We start from the raw sequence: 19,418 nt of genomic DNA on the forward strand, positions 1-19,418 counted from the left end.
CTGATCATCAGCTGATGTGACTGGTACAGTAGATTTACAATGGCAATCAAAATAAATGCTAAATCAGACATGATTAACAAATATTAAAATCTGTCGGTAAAAGCCTCTGATGATTGGCGGCTTTTACAGCTGGTTGGTTAGTAAATATACCTTGAATTTAGTGTTTTCAAATTTTATACAGACTCTATATTGTTGCTCTTGATTTGTGCACTCATGAATGTGTCTGAATTTACTCAGTTCACTCCCAAGTACAATGGACCTCATTCAAAGTCGGTCGTAGCGGAAAGGGGCCGTATATGCAAATTAAGCGATCACAAGTTGCGGTCCTAAGATGAGATCATTAGCTGAACGACCGAGGGTAAGAAGCAGCCGTAAGACTAAATAACGCCCCCTTCTCGTTCACCACACACGTCATCTCCTGGGATATAAGGATTAATCGTGAGCATCGGGAACCATCGGAACTGGTTGTAGTGCTTAAGGTTGACCATACCCTCTCTTAAGCACTACGATCAAGTCAGTGTACAAACCACCCATGTCACGTGTGCCATGACACTACTTTGTTAATTATGCACTCCCATTAAACGCTGTTCGCATAATTAGGCACGCCTGCGTTCGGATCTCCACTCCCCCGTTTTCAAGCACCTTCCCCTGTTACCACCCACAAACGCCTCATTCTGTCACTCAAACTACCGACCTGGCTGTGTTCAAGGAGAGAGAAATTTCTGATCATAGCAGCTAGTCTGCACACGCGCATTGCGAACTTTACGCATGCGCAGTTTAGCGAACATCGGTGGCGTACGACCGTGCGGCCGCAACGACCGACTCTGAATGAGGTCCAATGTCTCTATATAAATAAAATGCAATTAAAAGTGCTAAGGTTACTTTATAATTAAATATGTACTTTAGGTTAACTGTCCCTTTTAATGTTTCAGGGACTATGTCTAAGAGAGTGGCTATAATTGGTGCAGGATGCAGTGGACTTACAGCCATCAAATGTTGCCTGGAAGAGGGTCTTGAGCCCACATGTTTTGAAATAAGTAAAGGCATTGGAGGACTCTGGAAATTCTCAGTAAGAATACGTTATATTGAATTTTACATTGAACTGTTTTTATTTATCAGTTGTAAATAGAGGTAATGCAGGACTGGAACTAGAGGTATGTGATCAGTGCTGCCGCAAAAGCGCAGATACCTGTGAGTGGCACCGCCGCTGCTGCACGGTCCCTGCATCTGGCTAATAGGGTGCCTGGAACAGCACCCTGCAATCTCTGCAGCAGTGCTGCCCAGAGCGTCTTTAGGACACAAGATGTGCGCACTGCTACCCTTAAAGCCCCCCTCTGGGCATTGCTGTCATTCCCGGCGATGGTAGCCCCGCCCTCTCTGCCTGATGTCATGCACTCAGGGGGCGTGGCCAGTGCAGGACTCCGGGACTCACAGTTACGGCACTGGTGCCTTATGTTATATATTCTTGCAATCTTCAGTAATAGATTAGGGGCCTCATTTACTAACGAGTTTTATCACCAAAACGAGTGATAAATGTCACTATGTATGATAAATGGTGCTCCAGCCAATCAACTCCCAACTGTCAACTGTTAGAAAAATGACAGTTGGGAGCTGATTGGCTGGAGCACCATTTATCATACACAGTGACATTTATCACTTGTTTTGGTGATAAAACTAGTTAGTAAATGGGAGCCTAGATTTTTTTTCTGGATGTTGCTTACCAGTACGCAGTACAGCACCTTCTTTTTTTGTATCATTCATTCTTATAACTAGTTCCAGAAATAAGGTGAAATCAGTGACAGTATTTCAGAAGTGAATAGCATAAATATCTTAAGACTTGTCCAGATTACAACTATAAAAATCTTGTAACAACTTGTACCTTTAAGTGAGTAGCAACACCATTTTGCTGAGTACCAGGACCCTTTCATAGAAACTGAGCACCAATATGATTACCATAACTAATCAAAATGTAGTCATATATGGCTTGGTTCAGAGGTGCACACAGTCACTGTCACGACTGCATTTTATTACGTAATCACAGCAGCGATAATATGCAAATGAGATTTCCATTATCAGTGCCTGTGAGCACTGCAACTCCACAGGTAGTTCTGAACACTCCACCATTTCTGCAGGTGCAGTATCTCCTTCTGAGCTCCCCCTCCCCAGCGCGCAGCAAATCTTCTTTTTTTTCTGGGAAGGGGGCGTGGCCACACCTCCCTCGATTAGGCCACGCCCCCTATTATCCGGGCCCGCCGCGGCTCTCAGCGGGCCTGACTAGGACCAATGCTACTGCTAAGAAAACTAGGCAGCTGTCTAGCGCACTAACATATTGGAGGTACCTAAAGTGAGTGACATCATGTATCTCACTTATATCCCTTTCAGACATACAGCCTGGGAAATTTCCTGCTCAGACCCGGGAAATTCTCCTGTGCAAATTCCCAGGAATTTGGTCAAGACCCCCCTTTCACACTACAGCATCTACCCGGGAAATTCCCAGGTAGACCCCTTTCAGACATAAGCCGGGTTTTTTACTTTTTAATATTACCTGCCTCTCCTCTGCCCTTCCTAGCCTATCCCCTCTCCGGCTGCCGCTGATAATGTCAGGTAGCCGACCAGGTAGCCGACCAATTCCCGGGTAACACCATTCAGACATAAGCAGGGTAATTTCCCAGGACTTAAGTCCCGGGAAATGCCCCAGTTGGTTGAAGGGTCGGCAACCCGGGAACGTGTTCCCGGGAAGGTACCTTTCAGACATACAGGCCAAATTCCTGGGATTCTCGGTATGTCTGAAAGGGGTATTAGAGTTTATATCTTACCTCCATTCCTCCTGTACTGACCATCATCCAGGAATCTAAATTAAACTACACCATTTAAATTGATTTGCTGTGCACTGTTAGGCATTTCCCTTTCACCTACTGCATTGCCCTGCCACTTCTTACCTAGTGTAAAGGAAGGGGATGTCAATCTTAGTGCTGTTGTCACCAGATGAGGCTGAGGCACCCTAGATGAAGTTTTAGCCCTCCACCCCGTTACACATATCATAACCTAGCGTACATTATATTTTATTTAGGATTAACATGTCTATGGAATGGAATTTAGGCTCTGATTCAGAGCCGCTCGAAAGCGGCCGCTCATTCGCTCCGAGTGATGTTTGCCCAACTGCGCATGCGTACGGATCGTTATACGCATGCGCAAACCAGTCAGTGCGGTCGCAATTCATGTGCTCGCAAAATAGCAAATGCCTGATAATTTGAGTGACAGAAAGAGGCGCATGTGGGTGGTAACAGGGGAAGGTGCTTGAAAACGGGGAGTGGAAATCCGATCGCAGGCGTGCTTAAAGGTCAAAACGCGCGTTTTATGGGTGTGCATAATTAAAACAGCAGCGTCATTGACCACGTCACTGGGTTATTTTATAGCCAGAACTGCTCACAAAATTGTGGTAGCAAAAACCAACCACAAGAATAGCGAGCAGCTCATACCCTGGTCGATGTACTCGATTAATCTAATAAATAGCGGACATGACGTAGGATGCGAGTGGCCAGGGGGCGTAGTTTCCCAAAAAACGACCGCAAGTTTTGTTCGCTCGTTCAGACCTAGAGGCGTGAACAGACCGCAAAGAGCGAATTTTTCATTTGAATAGCCACCCCTATTTTCTGGACGAGCGAGCGCTAATTGCATCCGGCTCTGAATCAGGCCCTTAGTCAGCATGCCAGCGGTCAGAATACAGGTGCAGGAATCCCGACAGCAGTCGGAATCCCAGCTCCAGAATCCTGACCGCTAACATTCCGGTGGTAAGTATTAGGGTAACGGGGAGGGTTAGCTTAGGGGTTAGGGTTAGGCACTAGGAGGAGGATTAGGGTTAGGCACTAGGATAAGGGTTAGGGTTAGGCTGCGGGGGGGGGGTTATTGTTAGGCTTTGGGGGGGATGGTAAGGGTTAGGCTGTAGGAAAGGTGGGTTAGGGGGAAGGTACTTACCTAATCCTGTCAGGATGCTGCTGTCAGTATTCTGACTGCTGGCATTCCGACCACTGAGATCCCGTACCCAACTCCTGTGAAATAATATTGATCTATATATACTGCAGGGGCGGGCTGGCCGGTCGGGCGGCAGAGTAACAGATTCCCTCCGGGCTAGTCCCATTTTTAACACCTTGGGCCGGCTGCTGGTCCCTGCAGTTACAGTGTGGGATGCACTGCACTGTCTATTGCCAGAAGCAGTGCCCGCCCATGAAGTACAGTGCAGAGTGCAGACATGTGGCGCCGCTCCCTCTCTGTCTACTCCCCGGACTGCCTGCTTTCTGAGGCCAATGATAACTCAGCCTTAGTTACCAAATAGCCAAGCACCTGCAGCGATTGAGGATATACCAGCACCGCGGCGCAGCAGGTCCCAGGTCTCTGCTTCTAATCCCTGGATCCCCGCCACCTATTGTCATCGGCTCCCCTCCATCTCTAATACCCAGCACCCTATGTTCTGCTCCTTTTCCTGGCTCCCCTCAACCACTAATCCCCCAACTCCCTATATCTTCCTGTCCCTGGCACCCCACATCCTCCTGCTGTCCTGCTGTCACCAACCCGGCTCCGCCTTCCACACATCAAGGAAGACTTTGAGGAGCCATAATGAACTGCAGCCTGAACACAGCCATTGCCAGCCAGCTCACACAGAGTAAAGTTCAAGCTTCTCAGAAATGCTGGCTGTGCCTCCATGATCAATATTCAACCCTGCTTATAACAGTATACACCCTGTAGCCCCGGTTCATCTGGACAACATGTTGAGAGGTACTGTATGGTGCCATATTAAACATATGCTTTATTCCAAGAATTAAGCATTTTTTTTCCGTTTCTGGTAACATATCTGGAGATGGTGTTATCAGAACTGGGAGTACCACCATGATGGTTGAAAATCAGCTACTCCTAATAGGGTTACTTTAAGGATGAGCTGTCACTCATAGGCCAGTGCTTTGTATATGCCTCCCAGGCTAAAATTTGCCAGCCAGCAACTGATATACTGAGACACTTATTAGGGAGCTATCAGATCATGTCTTTACTCCTGGACCCATTCAGTGCAAGGCACATGAGATAGCTGTTGGTTGGAGTCAGAGGGGATTCTTGAAGAGTTAGTCCCTGAGGTAATAGTAATAACTTGATCTCATAGGGTCCCCTATTAATCATTCGCATGTTACATGCGATTGTAATGAGATGTATTTGGCGGAAATATTGATATTGCATGCATTTATCAAAATGCAGGTATCAGGACAGAGCTGGTGAGAAAGATCTGTTCCAGTGAATGCCTCGAAGCAACTACTTGTAACTGTCACTTTGCTTCTGAATTCAGACCTGATGTTCTTACTGCACATGTACTGCTGTCGGCTAGCGCATGCATCAATGGGGGCCAGTGCATAGGGATCTAGAGGATCCCTCCCCAAAAAGATTTGTGTTACAGTAGCCCATAGAGAACTAGAGCAAATGCCATATGAATATGGTGCTAGCTGCCGGGGCCAGAGCTTGGTAAATCTAACCATTTAGCAGCCCTGTAGACACCTATGGGGCTGCTTTTGTGATTGGAAATAGAGGGACCACAGCAGATATCGGACATAGCTTCCTTTTGTGAATTTTTTTTTTTACTGAAAAGTATGTTTAGTTGCTGTGCTCCTAAGTTGTGAGTAGAAGAAGAGAATAAACTAATTCAAACATCTAAGAAAGATAAATTTTAGTAAGGACGACATTGTAGGAGATTCCATAGAATGGGCCACAATAAAGGAATGTGCTAAGTAGAGCCATCACTATCAAATAAAATGAGAAAAAAAGAACTACCAAAGCTAAATATTTCATGACTAAGAGCTGCAGAGTATTGCTACCACAATCCCATTTCTTACAGAATGTCTCCTCTACCAGAGAAAAGGAATAGAACTACAGTACCTGATCCCAGATATTCATAAAAATGTGAACCAGCAAAACTAAAACACAAAGGAATATGCATCCAGTATAAACTCTAAAGTACGATTCTATTAACAAATGTAAAACATTTTTGTTTTGCAGATAAAGATCAAAAACTTATATTAATATATTTTTTTTAGTGTACAACTTTTTTAATTCTTACATTACACTAGAGGACTAGAAAGTAAGCTAGGAGGGCAATTTCCCTGCTCAATTATTTTTACAGATTAAGATTAGCATTGAGAAAATGATTGCACATATTTAACTCATCAGTGAATGGTCATAGACCACCTTAGCTAAGACAACAAATATTAGAAAATACTTAAGTTATGTTAAACTTTGTATATGTAATTGTGAATTAACAGCAACATTCTCATGCACAACAAATGCTCAAACTGACAGCAGTAAATCTATGACTGTTCTATAGGAATCTGTGGAAGAAGGGAGAGCCAGTATTTACAAATCCGTGTTTACGAATACTTCCAAAGAGATGATGGGCTACAGTGATTTCCCAATGCCCCAGGACTTCCCTGTTTATCTGCATCATTCCAAGATCTTAGAATACCTCCATCTATATGCAGAGCATTTCGATCTCCTGAAATACATTCAGCTTGAGGTAACTAATTGGGCAGTGTTGAAAGCTATTTGAGCAATTCTTAACAGTATTTTTTAAACATTTGTATACGAGGTATGTCTATAAAATAACGAGACTGTGATTCCACCTAGTAAACAAAGCAGTCAGAACCGGTTCTAACTGCATACGTAGTAACCTTGAACTTGTCTGAACCTGCATGACAAGCCGCAACACTCTATGTCGTTCAGTTGATTGTGAGTCGCCATTTAATTTGGTAGTGTTTTCTGTAGAGTGGCGAAAAAATTTTAAGTTTAAAAGTTGAACAACGTGTCAATTTGACATTTTTAGTAAAAAAATTTTTATATCAAGGGTGTAATTTGCAAGAATGGGTTCCAGAAGGCACAATAGTTACCCAGCATTATTATAAGGAAGTTTTGAAAACGCTGAGAGAAAGAGTCAGAAAGAAACGGCCGCAACTGTGGAAAAATGGTTTCATTCTTCACCAGGACAATGCGCCTGCTCACCAGGACAATGCGCCTGCTCACCAGGACAATGCGCCTGCTCACCAGGACAATGCGCCTGCTCACCAGGACAATACGCCTGCTCACCAGGACAATGCGCCTGCTCACCAGGACAATGCGCCTGCTCACCAGGACAATACGCCTGCTCACCAGGACAATGCACCTGCTCACCAGGACAATGCTAGTTACCCAGCATTATTATAAGGAAGTTTTGAAAACGCTGAGAGAAAGAGTCAGAAAGAAACGTCCGAAACTGTGGAAAAATGGTTTCATTCTTCACCAGGCCAATGCACCTGCTCACCAGGACAATGCGCCTGCTCACCAGGACAATGCGCCTGCTCACCAGGACAAATGCACCTGTTCACCAGGACAATGCGCCTGCTCACAAAGCACTTTCTGTGAAGCAGTTTGTGACTGACAATCACATTACTACACTTCAACATCCTCCATATTCGCCCGATTTAGCACCTTGCGACTTTTATCTTTTCCCAAAAGTTAAATCAGTGCTTAAAGGGACACATTTTGAATCAGTTGATGCTGTAAAGAAGAAAACGGCAGATATGTTGAAACAACTAACAGAAATTGAGTTGCTCCATGTCTTCCACCAGTGGAAAACAAGACTACAGCGATGTATTAGTGCAAATGGGGAGTATATTGAAGGGGACAAACATTACATTTGTAATACCAATAAATAAAGATGAGTTATTTAATCAGTCTCGTTATTTAATAGACATACCTCGTATATCTAATACATGTAAATCTTACAAATTCTGAATAGAAATTAGAAACAATTTCATTTTATGAGATGTAGGTTGGAGCCAATGGTATGTGTTTCAGCTAATTGATTTATTTATAATATATCAATATTTAAAAAGTCAACTAATGGAACATTTCTAAGGTATAAAGAAAGTGTTTAAAACAACATCATAAAACACAGTTGTGTTCAGAATCTTTTGTAAATATATTTAATGGCCACAAAACCACTGATATTTTTAGTCATAAAACTTGACATCACACAATCTATATTTACACTCAGTATATCTAAAATTACTAAAAGGATGTGACTAAGAGTTCACTTGTCCCTGAATAGTTTATTTTACTTAAGACAACATGCTAATACTGCAATACAGTATTGCATTCTTTCTTTATTTATATATCCACCCACCAACAGTCTCGGTGACCAATTACAGTGTGTGGATTATATTGATTAGAGTTCAGTCTAAAATATCTCAATTGGGATTGATGATGGTGATAATAATATTACTTAACTAAATTCAATTAAATATTATTTTGTAATATAAACTAACTTGAACTAATATTTTATATTTTTTATCATTTAAACTGAACTCTACTAATATGCATTATTAGCTAATAAACTTGTTGTTAATATTGTTATTAACGAAACTCCATTAACTATTAATATACATTAACTAAACTGTATTGACCATGATTATTATATACATTATGAACAGCTAAACCCCATTAACGAAAGCGTGTATTGTATTTCTTATAAGCTGTGCAGGATATTTTGGCATTATATTTTGCAGCATTTTAAAATGAATGAATTGTTCAGTTATTTGGTCAAACATAAAATATGGAAATAGACATTCTCAGCTATTTTGTCATAACACCTACAGTATTTATTTTTATAGGACAATGTACTTGCTTTTATAGGCTGTACTATCAAGGAAATAAACTTTTTTGCTGGTCTATTAATGAAGCGGTGATGAGACTAATATCCAGTGAAAATGCTGGAGAGAGGCTCTTTCCCTGCTTTACCCAAGTGACTAGCCCCAGAGAAATCAGAGAGTTCTCTGGTGGTAACCTATTTTGCCCACTTACCATGGTCCTCTAAATTTTCACTTTTAAATTGGGCAAATCTTTTTTTTGCATACAGATATAATATACATCAATAAAATAATAAATTTTGGGCCAAATATAATAGGAAGTCTTCACACGCCTTTTAAAAACGGCCAATGTAATAGAATCCTAGAACAAAGCAACAGAGCAACCTTGCATTATTTTCAGACTCAACAAACCCTCGCGATTTAAACTCTCATCCAGGTGGTTTCCCGTTTTGAAGAAAAAACTCGACCAATATGAGAGTTTACTGCTAAACTCTCACATTTTCTAATCTCTCACTCTATTACATTTGGCCCTTTATGCTCTTTGTTATTAGATGAGGCTTCTCCTGGAAATAATTACATGTATTATTACTCTTACAGTTTTTGTTTGAATGACTGTCCAAAATGTATACTTATTCAGCAGATTTTTTCCAAAAATCCTGCTGTGTGTCACTTATACGGTATGTATATTCTTACTCTTATTCCTATGCAGACAAAAGTTTGCAGTGTAAAGCAACGCCAAGATTTTGTCACTACAGGACAATGGGATATTCTCGTAGAACATCATGGGAAGAGGAATTTAACCATTTTTGATGCTGTGATAGTTTGCAATGGCCATTATAATGATCCTTATTTGCCACTAGACTGTTTTCCAGGCGAGTACTGTAATTAATTATATAACAGTGAATGCTGTGTACAAATATTGTTTTTTTTTAGATAAATGACCACTGGAAGCCGCTCCCTGCAAATCATAGCCCAGACCTCCCCCTGGGGCTGCCTGTCCTGTTGCTGACCGGCAGGTGGCGCTTCCAATGGGAAGCCATCTCCAGTCACAGTGTAGCCAGTGCAGTCAGGGACTGCACTGGCTCACTGAAGTGGCAGCTTTACTGGGGGTAAAATCCGCTACTTATTTATAAGGAGTTCGGAAAGTCCCTTTGCAGTGACTCTGTTTTAAGTGTGTGACAGTACAAGGGCCGTATTCAATTAGCGGCGAAAACTGACTTTTTTTGGCCATTGGCGAAAATGGGTGTTTTTCGCCAAAAAACTGGAGATAAGTTTTCTTCATCCCAGACCAGGCGAAAAAAAATGCAAAATCCCTACTTTTAGCTAAAAATGTGGGGATTTCTTTCAGAACCCTTTGGACACCCCCCTTAATAATAAATTATCCCCCCCAAAAATTGTAAGTTGCACACTTTGGTGAAAAACGACTGCGCAATTTTGGGGACAAAAAATAAAAAATCGTTGAAAATGATACAAAGCAATTACTTTTTTTCAGGAAATTACTGTTCCACGTAAATTGAGGGTACATTATAAATAGGTGCAAGTATATTTTCGTGTCTTAAAAATGCATTTTTAAAAACCGTAAAAAAACGCCTGCTGCGACCGCGAACGATGTTTAAAACACTTCATGAATCCATTCTGCCCCTCGAAAAATCAGACCCAATACATTACCATTTGGTCTGGAATGGAGAAAACTTATCTACAGTTTTCGGCGAAAATATCAACGTTTTTTGGCAAAAAAACCCGGCATATTTGCCTCTAATTGAATACGGCCCCAAGATTCAAAAAGGGTAGCCACACCAACTGCCAGTGAGTCCTGGCTGGTGATGTTTAACAGCATTTGGGATGGCAGTTGGTGTGGCTCGTCTATTTGAATTTTGGACTGCACTGCTGCCCCACCACTGAAGCCACCACTGTCTGTCACACACTTAGCACACAGTCACTGAGGAGGAACTTTACAAACTCACTGTAGTATTTGAAATATTTAAATTGTATATTTTGGATTGCAATTACAATATCAGAGAAGAGGGAAAGATCTTGCATAAAATGGGTCTCTAATAATACTTCAAAATTTCATATTGGAAAAATTAAATATATTATTGCAATGAGACCCGCGGGGCAGTGGCCACAGGAACTGGCAGGGGATGCCGGCCAAACCACTAAGACCACAATAGAGGAAATTTTTGATATAAGCTTTTAAAAAGTTAAGTTGTACTGAAATTGGATGCATTAACTCCAAAGTGTTGTTCTGGCAAATAGCAATTCCAAAATTGAAGGTTGCCATGATAAATCCTGGAGTCTAGAATTTGTTGTACTTCAAGTTCTTCGGCATACACTTCAGGAATAACTTTATTTTTCACATGAGGAGACGAATATTGATAGATGATGAGAGGTTTCAATAGGGTAACATGAAATGTATTGGGAACATGAAGAGAAGGATGTAGTTTGTAGAAGCACATCGTCACTTGTTGGCAAAGAATCTCTAATGTGAAGAGATCTTTTGGAGGTTCTTTTTAACTTTTAGCCATAGGTGAGAGATTTTTGTGAGTTCAGTATTTCTTGCTGGGACTTCAGCTGGAGTGAGAGAAGGAAGATAGGGCAAATTAGGATGTTTTTCATACACTGTGAAAAAATTTGATACAGAAGAGCAATGAAAATGGTTAGTATGGGCAAATTCAGCCCACAGCAGTAAGTCCACCCAGTCATGTTAAGATGTAGAAATGAGCTCTGAAGAATAGATTCTAGGGGGTAAATTTACTAAGATGGGAGTTCTATTTAAGAAGTGATGTTGCCCATAGCAACCAATCAGATTCTACTTCTCATTTATCTAGCACCTTCTAGAAAATAATACCTGGAATCTGAATGGTTGCTATGGGCAACATCACTTCTTAATGGAACTCCCATCTTAGTAAATTTACCCCTAGATCTTGTTTGAATATTTATGTAGCCCAGTTGTTTTGGGGTTGTAACACAGAGGAAAAATTAAAGACTTTACATTGAGCTCTCCAAAATCTGGCTATGAATTTAAACCCGCAGTCTTAGATTATTTCCTTGGGTAATAGTAGTTATCCTGCACAAGAAACTAGTAAACGTGAATTAAAGAATCAACTGTCTTAATAAATATAGAGACATAGGTCTCAAATATACGGTAGGTATTGTTGGTGGTGCTCACCTAGGTTAACAGCAATATAACTGAATATTCTTAACAGAACAGAACTTGCAAGAATACCAAAAAAAGGAAGAACCCTTTGCAGGGGCACAACTTAAAAAAATGTACAGAAAATAATAATTAATAAAACATAACTTTTAATATACTTTAGTAAAACTCACAAGGCACATATTCCACAAAAAACTCACAGCCTTAAATCCAGCCATTTATAGGCGATAAAAATATGTTAACAAAATATAATAAAACATCAACATACTGTAGTTTATAAATATCAGCCTGATATCTGGTGAACATGCCCGCAGTCACAGGGTGAAACACGTGTCCAGCAACAACTCCCGTCATCGCTGATGGGAACTCACATTTGTTGGGTGTGGTATAAGAGATAGACAAAAATTAGTTAGACAATGTCTAGATCTACCAGTTGTTAGACAGTCAATAGATCGACAGGTACACAAGGTTGACAGGCACAAAAGGTCGACACACTAAAGGTCGACATGTAAGAAGGTCGACAGGTACAAATGGTTGACAGGGTCAAAAGGTCGACATGGAAAAGGTCGACACAAAAATGACCGACACTTTTTTTTAAATGTTTTTTTGCGTAAATACCATTCGGCCCCTTGCGGGCTCACTTCACTCGCCACGCTGCGGGCACGGTGGCTCGCTTCGCTCGCCACATGGATTTATTCCCCCTCCATGCCCACTTGGATGGTAGGGAATGGCGTTGGATGGTAGGGAATGACGTTGGACACTGCCTCATCTTAAGTGCCTAACCGCTCCCCCCCAAAAAAGTGTTGATCATTTTTGTGTCGACCATTTTCAAGTCGACCTTTTGACCCTGTCGACCATTTGTACCTGCCTACTATTCTTACATGGCGACCTTTAATGTGTCGACCTTTTGTACCTGTCGACCTTCTGTACCTGTCGATCTATTGACTGTCTAACAACTGGGGTTGATCTAGACATTGTCTAACTAATTACTGTCTATCTACAGTCCGGCACCCCATTTGTTGGTATTTGGAGAACCCCACTGATACCACAGATTCTTCAACACATAAGTTCTCTCATGCTCCTCGCTAGTCATCTTGTTGTCCGGTCTGGTGGCGGTAGCCTGCAATACACAGTATCAGGGACCACACTTGTTAACATCTATATGGACAGCAGAGGTGACCTATCTTACTTCAATTTGTAACTGCCGTTTGTTTGACCCCCTCAAACTGCCTGTTCACTGCCTTTGGGCACACAGCCAATTCTGGGGTTTTGGCTATGACCGTACAACTTTTCTATCTTTAATATCAAGACACATTATATTAATATGTGATACAGAGACGTCTGTACTTCATGTAATAACGATGCTAATACATCTGTTCATAAATTATAATATGTGTTTTGTGTTATTGCAATGTAGTTTGCTGGTTTAGCCAAATGTAGAAGCAGAGGGTAGGCTGACCAGGAGAACAAATTTGACGATTTTGGAAAACTGGTCTATTATAACCCAAATTGTATCAAATTTACCATACTTTCGAAGGTCTGTAATAAAATCCATAGCGAGATAGGTCCAGGATTTGGTAGGAATTAGTATAGGGTTTTGTTTTGAGCATTTTGTACAGGCTGCAACATATTGTGAAACATCCTTAGGTAAAGATGGCCGCCAATAATCTTGCTGTATTAACTTCAGAATTTCCCTTTCAACTGCATATCTAGAAAATTTGGAAGAGTGTGACTAAGAAACTAATTTGTCATGAAGTTTAGGGGCAACAAAAGGTTTCACTGGAGGAATTTTAGAAACAGAGGTAGAGGATACAGGGCAGATGCTAGCAGGATCTACGATAAGTTGAGTCGTAGGAGATTTTGGACCCACAGGGAGGAAAACCCTAGATAGGGCATTGGTTTTATGGTTCATAGGGCCTGATTTAGACCCTCTTACTAGGAAGCGTTCACACATGGCCAGCTGATTTTTTCAATCTGTGCATGCATATGCATAAAAGTTTGCTTTCCATGCATAGACAGCCCGGCTGAATCAGTGACAGGAGAAGCCATTTGTGGGTGGTGACAGGGGCTGGCCATTAAAAATGGGGGAGTAGAGGTGCAAACGCAGGCATGCCTGAGCTTCTCAACGGCGTTTGAGAGGCATGCATAATTAAGAGGCAGCATCATAGTACACGTCACTTGGTTGAATATTACACTGAGGTGCTCGCAGTGCTTGCAATAGGGTATGGTCAGCCACAAGTGCTGCATATGGGTCCAATGGTACCCGATGGTACCGATGATTGCATACACTTCCTGGAGATGATGTGCGCAAGTGGACAATCTCTCGCCAAAACATAGTGGGCATGCTAATGCCTTGCCGTGCGATGGCTTGCCTTGCCGAATTTGTATACTCATCGAGCGAGCGAACACATCTAGGGAGCGGGTCTGAATCAAGCCCTTAGTTCCTGAATGTTCCAATCAGATTAAGATTAGAGAAAAAGAGGACCACCATGCTTGGTGCAGGTTTAAACACTGAGCAGACAGGAGGTTTCTGTGATCTGTGAAGATGGGTACCAGAAATTGTCCCCTTCAAGAAGGTACCTACATTCTTCAAAGGCCAGTAATTATTTATCACCTATAGTGTAGTTTCATTCTGCCAGTCAAAATCTTTTTGAAAAGAATCCACAGGGATGCAGTTTGCAATCAGTGGATCGCTGAGATAGTATGGCTCCTACACCCTCAGAAGAGTCTTCTACCTCTATAAAAAAGGAAGGGAGATGTTTGATTGAAGACCTGGAGCTGTAGGAAAGGTGCTTGTAAAGCTGCCACTGCCTTTGGAATCCACTCCTTTGGATTGGATTGTTTGTTAGTCAAAGCGGTGGTTGGTCCTACTATGGTGGAAAATCGTTGAATGTACTCTAGTAATTGGCAAATCCTAAGAAGCATTGAACTGCTTTCAGATATTGGGGTTGTGGCCAATCCAAAGTAGATTGAATCTTTTCAGGGACCATCTACATGCCAGTACCAGACACAATACACTCTAGGAATTGATTTGGGATTTCTTGAAAATATTTTTCCAGTTTACAATACAAATTATGTTTTTTCATAGAAATTCTGAAACTTGAGCACATTGGGCCTTGAAATCTAAAGAGAAAATTAAAATGTCATCCAAGTAGACTACCACAGTCTTGTAGAGTACAATAGATTACAAACACCTCTTTAATGAAATCATGAAAAAACAGTGAGTGTGTTGCATAATCCGAAAGGCATCACCAAATATTTGTAGTGAATATCTCTGGTACTGAATGCCAAGATCCAAGGTTTCCCAGCAGAAAATTTCCCAAATAATTACACTGCTTTCGCCAGTTTGCCTTCTTCCCATAGTGCATCTTGGAGCCATCTCTTCCCCAGGTAAATGATGCACACACACATGGCCATCAAAATGATGTAAAAGAAAGTGATTCATCAGACCAGGTTACCTTCACCCATTGCTTTTGGTAGTAGGAAGGGGTCAGTATAGGCGATCTGACCGATATGTGGCTATACAGCCCAATACGCACAAGCTGCAATTAGGGATATGCAGGCTCGGATAGGTTCGAGTTTGCACGCCAAGTTCGGATTTTTCCCTCCAAAAAACGGGACTCAGAAAGTGGCAAAATGTCATCTTGCATGGACAAACATCATCATTCCTGAACTTTTGTCCAGGAATGATGTTTGTCCATGCAAGATGACGTTTTGCCTCTTTCTGAGTCCCGTTTTTTGGAGGGAAAAATCCGAACTCGGCGTGCAAACTCGAACCTATCCGAGCCTGCACATCCCTAGCTGCAATACACTGTGTGTTCTGACAACTTTCTATCATAGCCAGCATTAACTTTTTTCAGCAGTTTGTACTATAGTAGCTCTTCTGTGGTATCGAATCAGACGGGTTAGTCTTTGCTCCCATTGAGCTCTCATGACTCTCTGGCCTGTTCACTGGTTGTACTTCCTTGGACCACTTTTGGTAGGTACCTACCACTGTTTATTGGGAATGCCCCACAAGACCTGCTGTATTGGAGATGCTCTGACCCAGTCGTCTAGCCATAACAATTTGGCCCTTGTTAAAGTTGCTCAGATCCTTACGCTTGCACATTTTTCTTGCTTCCATTGCAACAACTTCAAGAACTGACTGTTCACTTGCTGCTTAATATATCACATCTGTTGACAGGTGCCACTGTAAGAATCAGGGGTAAATTTATGAAGATTCCAGTTTGGTCGAGATTGCAATCTCGGGTTGAGTTTATGCATTTTTGTAAACTCGCAAATTTACAGCAAACTTTTCTCTCTTTTCACTGAAAAATTCGGGTGAGATTGCAAACTCGAATAAACTCACCATTGGCCAAACTCGGAATTACAGTACTTTTCATGAAAAAGATACTCGGGAATTTACTAACATTAAAGATTACAATCTCGGGTGTAATTGTAGCAAACTTGCAGCTTAACTGAAGTTTCAAATAGACCACCTTCTGAGCTGCGAGTTTGGCAGAAACGTACACAGATAAGTGTGATTTGTGTATATTCTTGCATGTAAACTTTATCTAAAGGGTTAAGATAAAAAAAATGATGTAGGGTCCCCCACAAAAAGCATAACCAGCCCGGAACTGCTCAGCCAGTCCTGGTTCCTAAAATGAAGAGGAAAAAAACGAGTATGGTTCCCCCCTATTTTTAAAACCAGCATCGGACTCAAATCCGGCCAGGGTTTAATGCTGCAGCAGGGGAACCATTTCACCAGGTCTACACGGCCAAAGCATTATCACCCCAAGCCAGTCAGCCCAAGCTGGGGATCTCAGGGGAGGTGTGAACCCCCCAATAAAGGAGTCCCTCTTTTCCTGAGCACCCCAGGCTTAGGCTGAAGCCCGGGGCTGTTCCCTGCACCCCTGGGCTGTGGGTATGGGGATAATAGTAGTGAAAATAGATATAAACTATTGTTTTTTATCGTGGAACTACAGGTTCCAGCGTGCCTGCCATTTGGCACTTGTACATCCGCTGTAAAAAACACAAAACACACAGTAGTAAGTACAATTTTATTACATACACCTACATAACAAACTCACACATACTCACCTGCTGCTAGATGTTCTGTCCACTTCTCCAAGTAGTAATCCAATGGGTGTACCTGTAAAAAAATACTTTACACACGTAAATCCTTACTCTGGTCTCCGTAGCATCCCCAGGTCTTGGGAAAACAAAAAAACTAGTGTACCGTGCCATGTCCGACAAGTATAGGTATATGCGTTGCAGCTTGTGTGACATGGGTGTGATAAATTATTAATCATAGCACGCCTACCTAATCTGTCTAGAAATTATTAAAATCCCCTTTCTAGATCACATGTTCAGTTTTAATTCCCAAATTCTGCCACCACCAGGTTTGATTCAATAGCTAAACTCTTAAGGGAAACTTTGGACACTCTTGGCCTTATAGCCCTACAATAAAATTTTAAGTCAATCTGAGTTATCATTATTTAAATGATCTGTATTACAGCCAGTGGTGGCGTCAGTTGTGGGGCTGCAGGGCAGTCTAAAATTCACATAGGGGAGCCATACCAACTGCCAGTGAGTCCTGGCAAGTGATGTTTGGCAGCATTTGAAAGGGCAGTTGTTGTGGCTCCCCTATTTGAATTTTGGACTGTTCTACAGCCCCACCTATGTAGCATTCATACTATCTGAACTATCTAACACATGAATTTGTTAACAAAACCATTGTTAACTAGAGATGTACAGGCTCGAATCGGTTCAGATATTTCCCGCCAAATTTCAGGTATCAGAAAGAGGCAAAACATCATCTTTTATGGACAAACATCATCTTTCATGGACTTTTGTCTGTGAAAGATGTTGTTTGTCCATAAAAGATAATGTTTTGCCTCTTTCTGAGACCCGAAATGTAAAAAAAATCCGAACTTTGTGGGAAAATCCGAACCGATCCGAGCCTGCACATCTCTAGTTAACAATAGTTTTGTTAACAAATTCATGTGCTAGATAGGTGTTCATGAAAGATAACGTTTTGCCTCTTTCTAAGACCCAAAATTTGGCAGGAAAAATATGAACTTGCCGGGAAAATCCAAACCAATCTGAGCTTGCACATCTCTATTGTTAACAAGAACCGAAAACATGATGTTCTAAAAACAAATAATGTCATGTCTAAAACAAAACAACATTACTCTGACATGTATTAAACAACAGCAATGCATCAGTACTATATGTGAATGTCCAAAATATAATCCATATTTGTACATTTAAATATTGATAAAATCTATTCAGTTCAATAACTCATTCATTCCCTTTCTGTATCTCAGTCTGTGTGTCTATCAGGAAGTGGGTGTATTGTAAAAAAACATTGTAAATTAAATCTATACATTATTTTTCTTCATAGGCATAGAGCATTTCAAAGGCCGCTACATTCACAGTCGTTTCTACAAAACATGTGAGGAGTACCGGGGGAAGACCGTGGTGGTTGTGGGGTCTGGAAATTCAGCTGGAGATATTGCAGTGGAACTCAGTTATATTGCAAAACAGGTTGCTAGTCTTATTTAAATGGTCATTATTGTGTTCCTTATTATGGGACCTAGTTTACTTATTTTTTTCTAAGTTGTGGGAGAATGTTTTCCAATCTATGAGTCTCCAGCATATGCACTACATTCTCTGTCGGAATGCTGGCTTATGTGTCACAGTTGGGAACTCTATAATATTGACCACATATTCTGACACCATTGCCAACTCTAGTTGATCTGCAGGCACAGTAACAATTTTTAAAAGTTTGTCAATTATATCTCTAGGAATGTCCTGCTTTTAACTAACAAATGCTCAGCCACACATACTTAATGTTTCTGAGGAAAATATCATACCTTGCACTTATCTTGTGTGGTATTTATAGACAATGCATTATTTCTGATTGTACTCAAATGTATCGAGTACCGGCGAGTTCGGTATATATGTCCAACATTCACAATGCATATATTCATTATGATGACATGAGAATATTGCCATTCTCATCAGTCATTGCCATAGACTTCATGAAATAGTAGCAATCTCCCTGACTCCCAGAAAAGTCTAACAATCTCCTTTATTGCATCTCACCCCCATTATGAAGCTGCTTTATAAAAGATAAAACAGAAATATGTAGATTCGGAATCGGTATGAGATGCTGGCAGTCGGGACCCCGGCTGTCAGAATCCTGACACCGGCATCCCAACAGGGCTAGCACACCGACACTTGTTGTTTTGTATGCTAACCCTCCCCCTCTCCCTACCCTAACCCTTCCTCTTTGGTGCCTAACCCTAACCTCCCCACCCTAGTGCCTGAACCTAACCTCCCCCTCCCCCTCCCCGCACCCTAAACCTAACCCTCCCGCTTAGTGCCTAACCCTAACCATCCCCCTAGTGCCTAACACTAACCCCGCACATTACTCCCCCTTCCCCCACCCTGCTACTTACCTTCGGTATCCCGGCGGTTGGCATCGGGATTGTGATAGGCGTCTGGATTCCAGCGTCGGTAATATCAGTGACGGCATCATAGCCGCCGGGATATTGGCTGTATCCCATACATTCAAATGGGATCATTAGTATAATTTCCCTGCATCAGTTATAAGGACAATAATC

The 19,418-nt window shown here is 41.6% G+C and overlaps 1 protein-coding gene across 1 annotated transcript in view; it reads left to right on the forward strand.

Annotated features, from left to right (window-relative positions):
• The first annotated feature begins 937 nt into the window (after positions 1 to 937).
• The window catches only part of LOC148540772 (dimethylaniline monooxygenase [N-oxide-forming] 2-like), a 35,778-nt gene continuing 17,297 nt past the window's right edge, over positions 938 to 19,418 (forward strand). The window contains exons 1-4 of the mRNA XM_088481705.1: positions 938 to 1,069; positions 6,359 to 6,547; positions 9,364 to 9,526; positions 18,194 to 18,336. Of these exons, the coding sequence (XP_088337831.1) occupies positions 938 to 1,069; positions 6,359 to 6,547; positions 9,364 to 9,526; positions 18,194 to 18,336 (627 nt within the window). The remainder of the gene's footprint in view (positions 1,070 to 6,358; positions 6,548 to 9,363; positions 9,527 to 18,193; positions 18,337 to 19,418) is intronic.

The sequence above is a fragment of the Taudactylus pleione genome, unplaced genomic scaffold (genome assembly GCF_031769625.1).
Source record: "Taudactylus pleione unplaced genomic scaffold, aTauple2 ptg000017l, whole genome shotgun sequence".
Classification (NCBI taxonomy): Eukaryota; Metazoa; Chordata; class Amphibia; order Anura; family Myobatrachidae; genus Taudactylus; species Taudactylus pleione.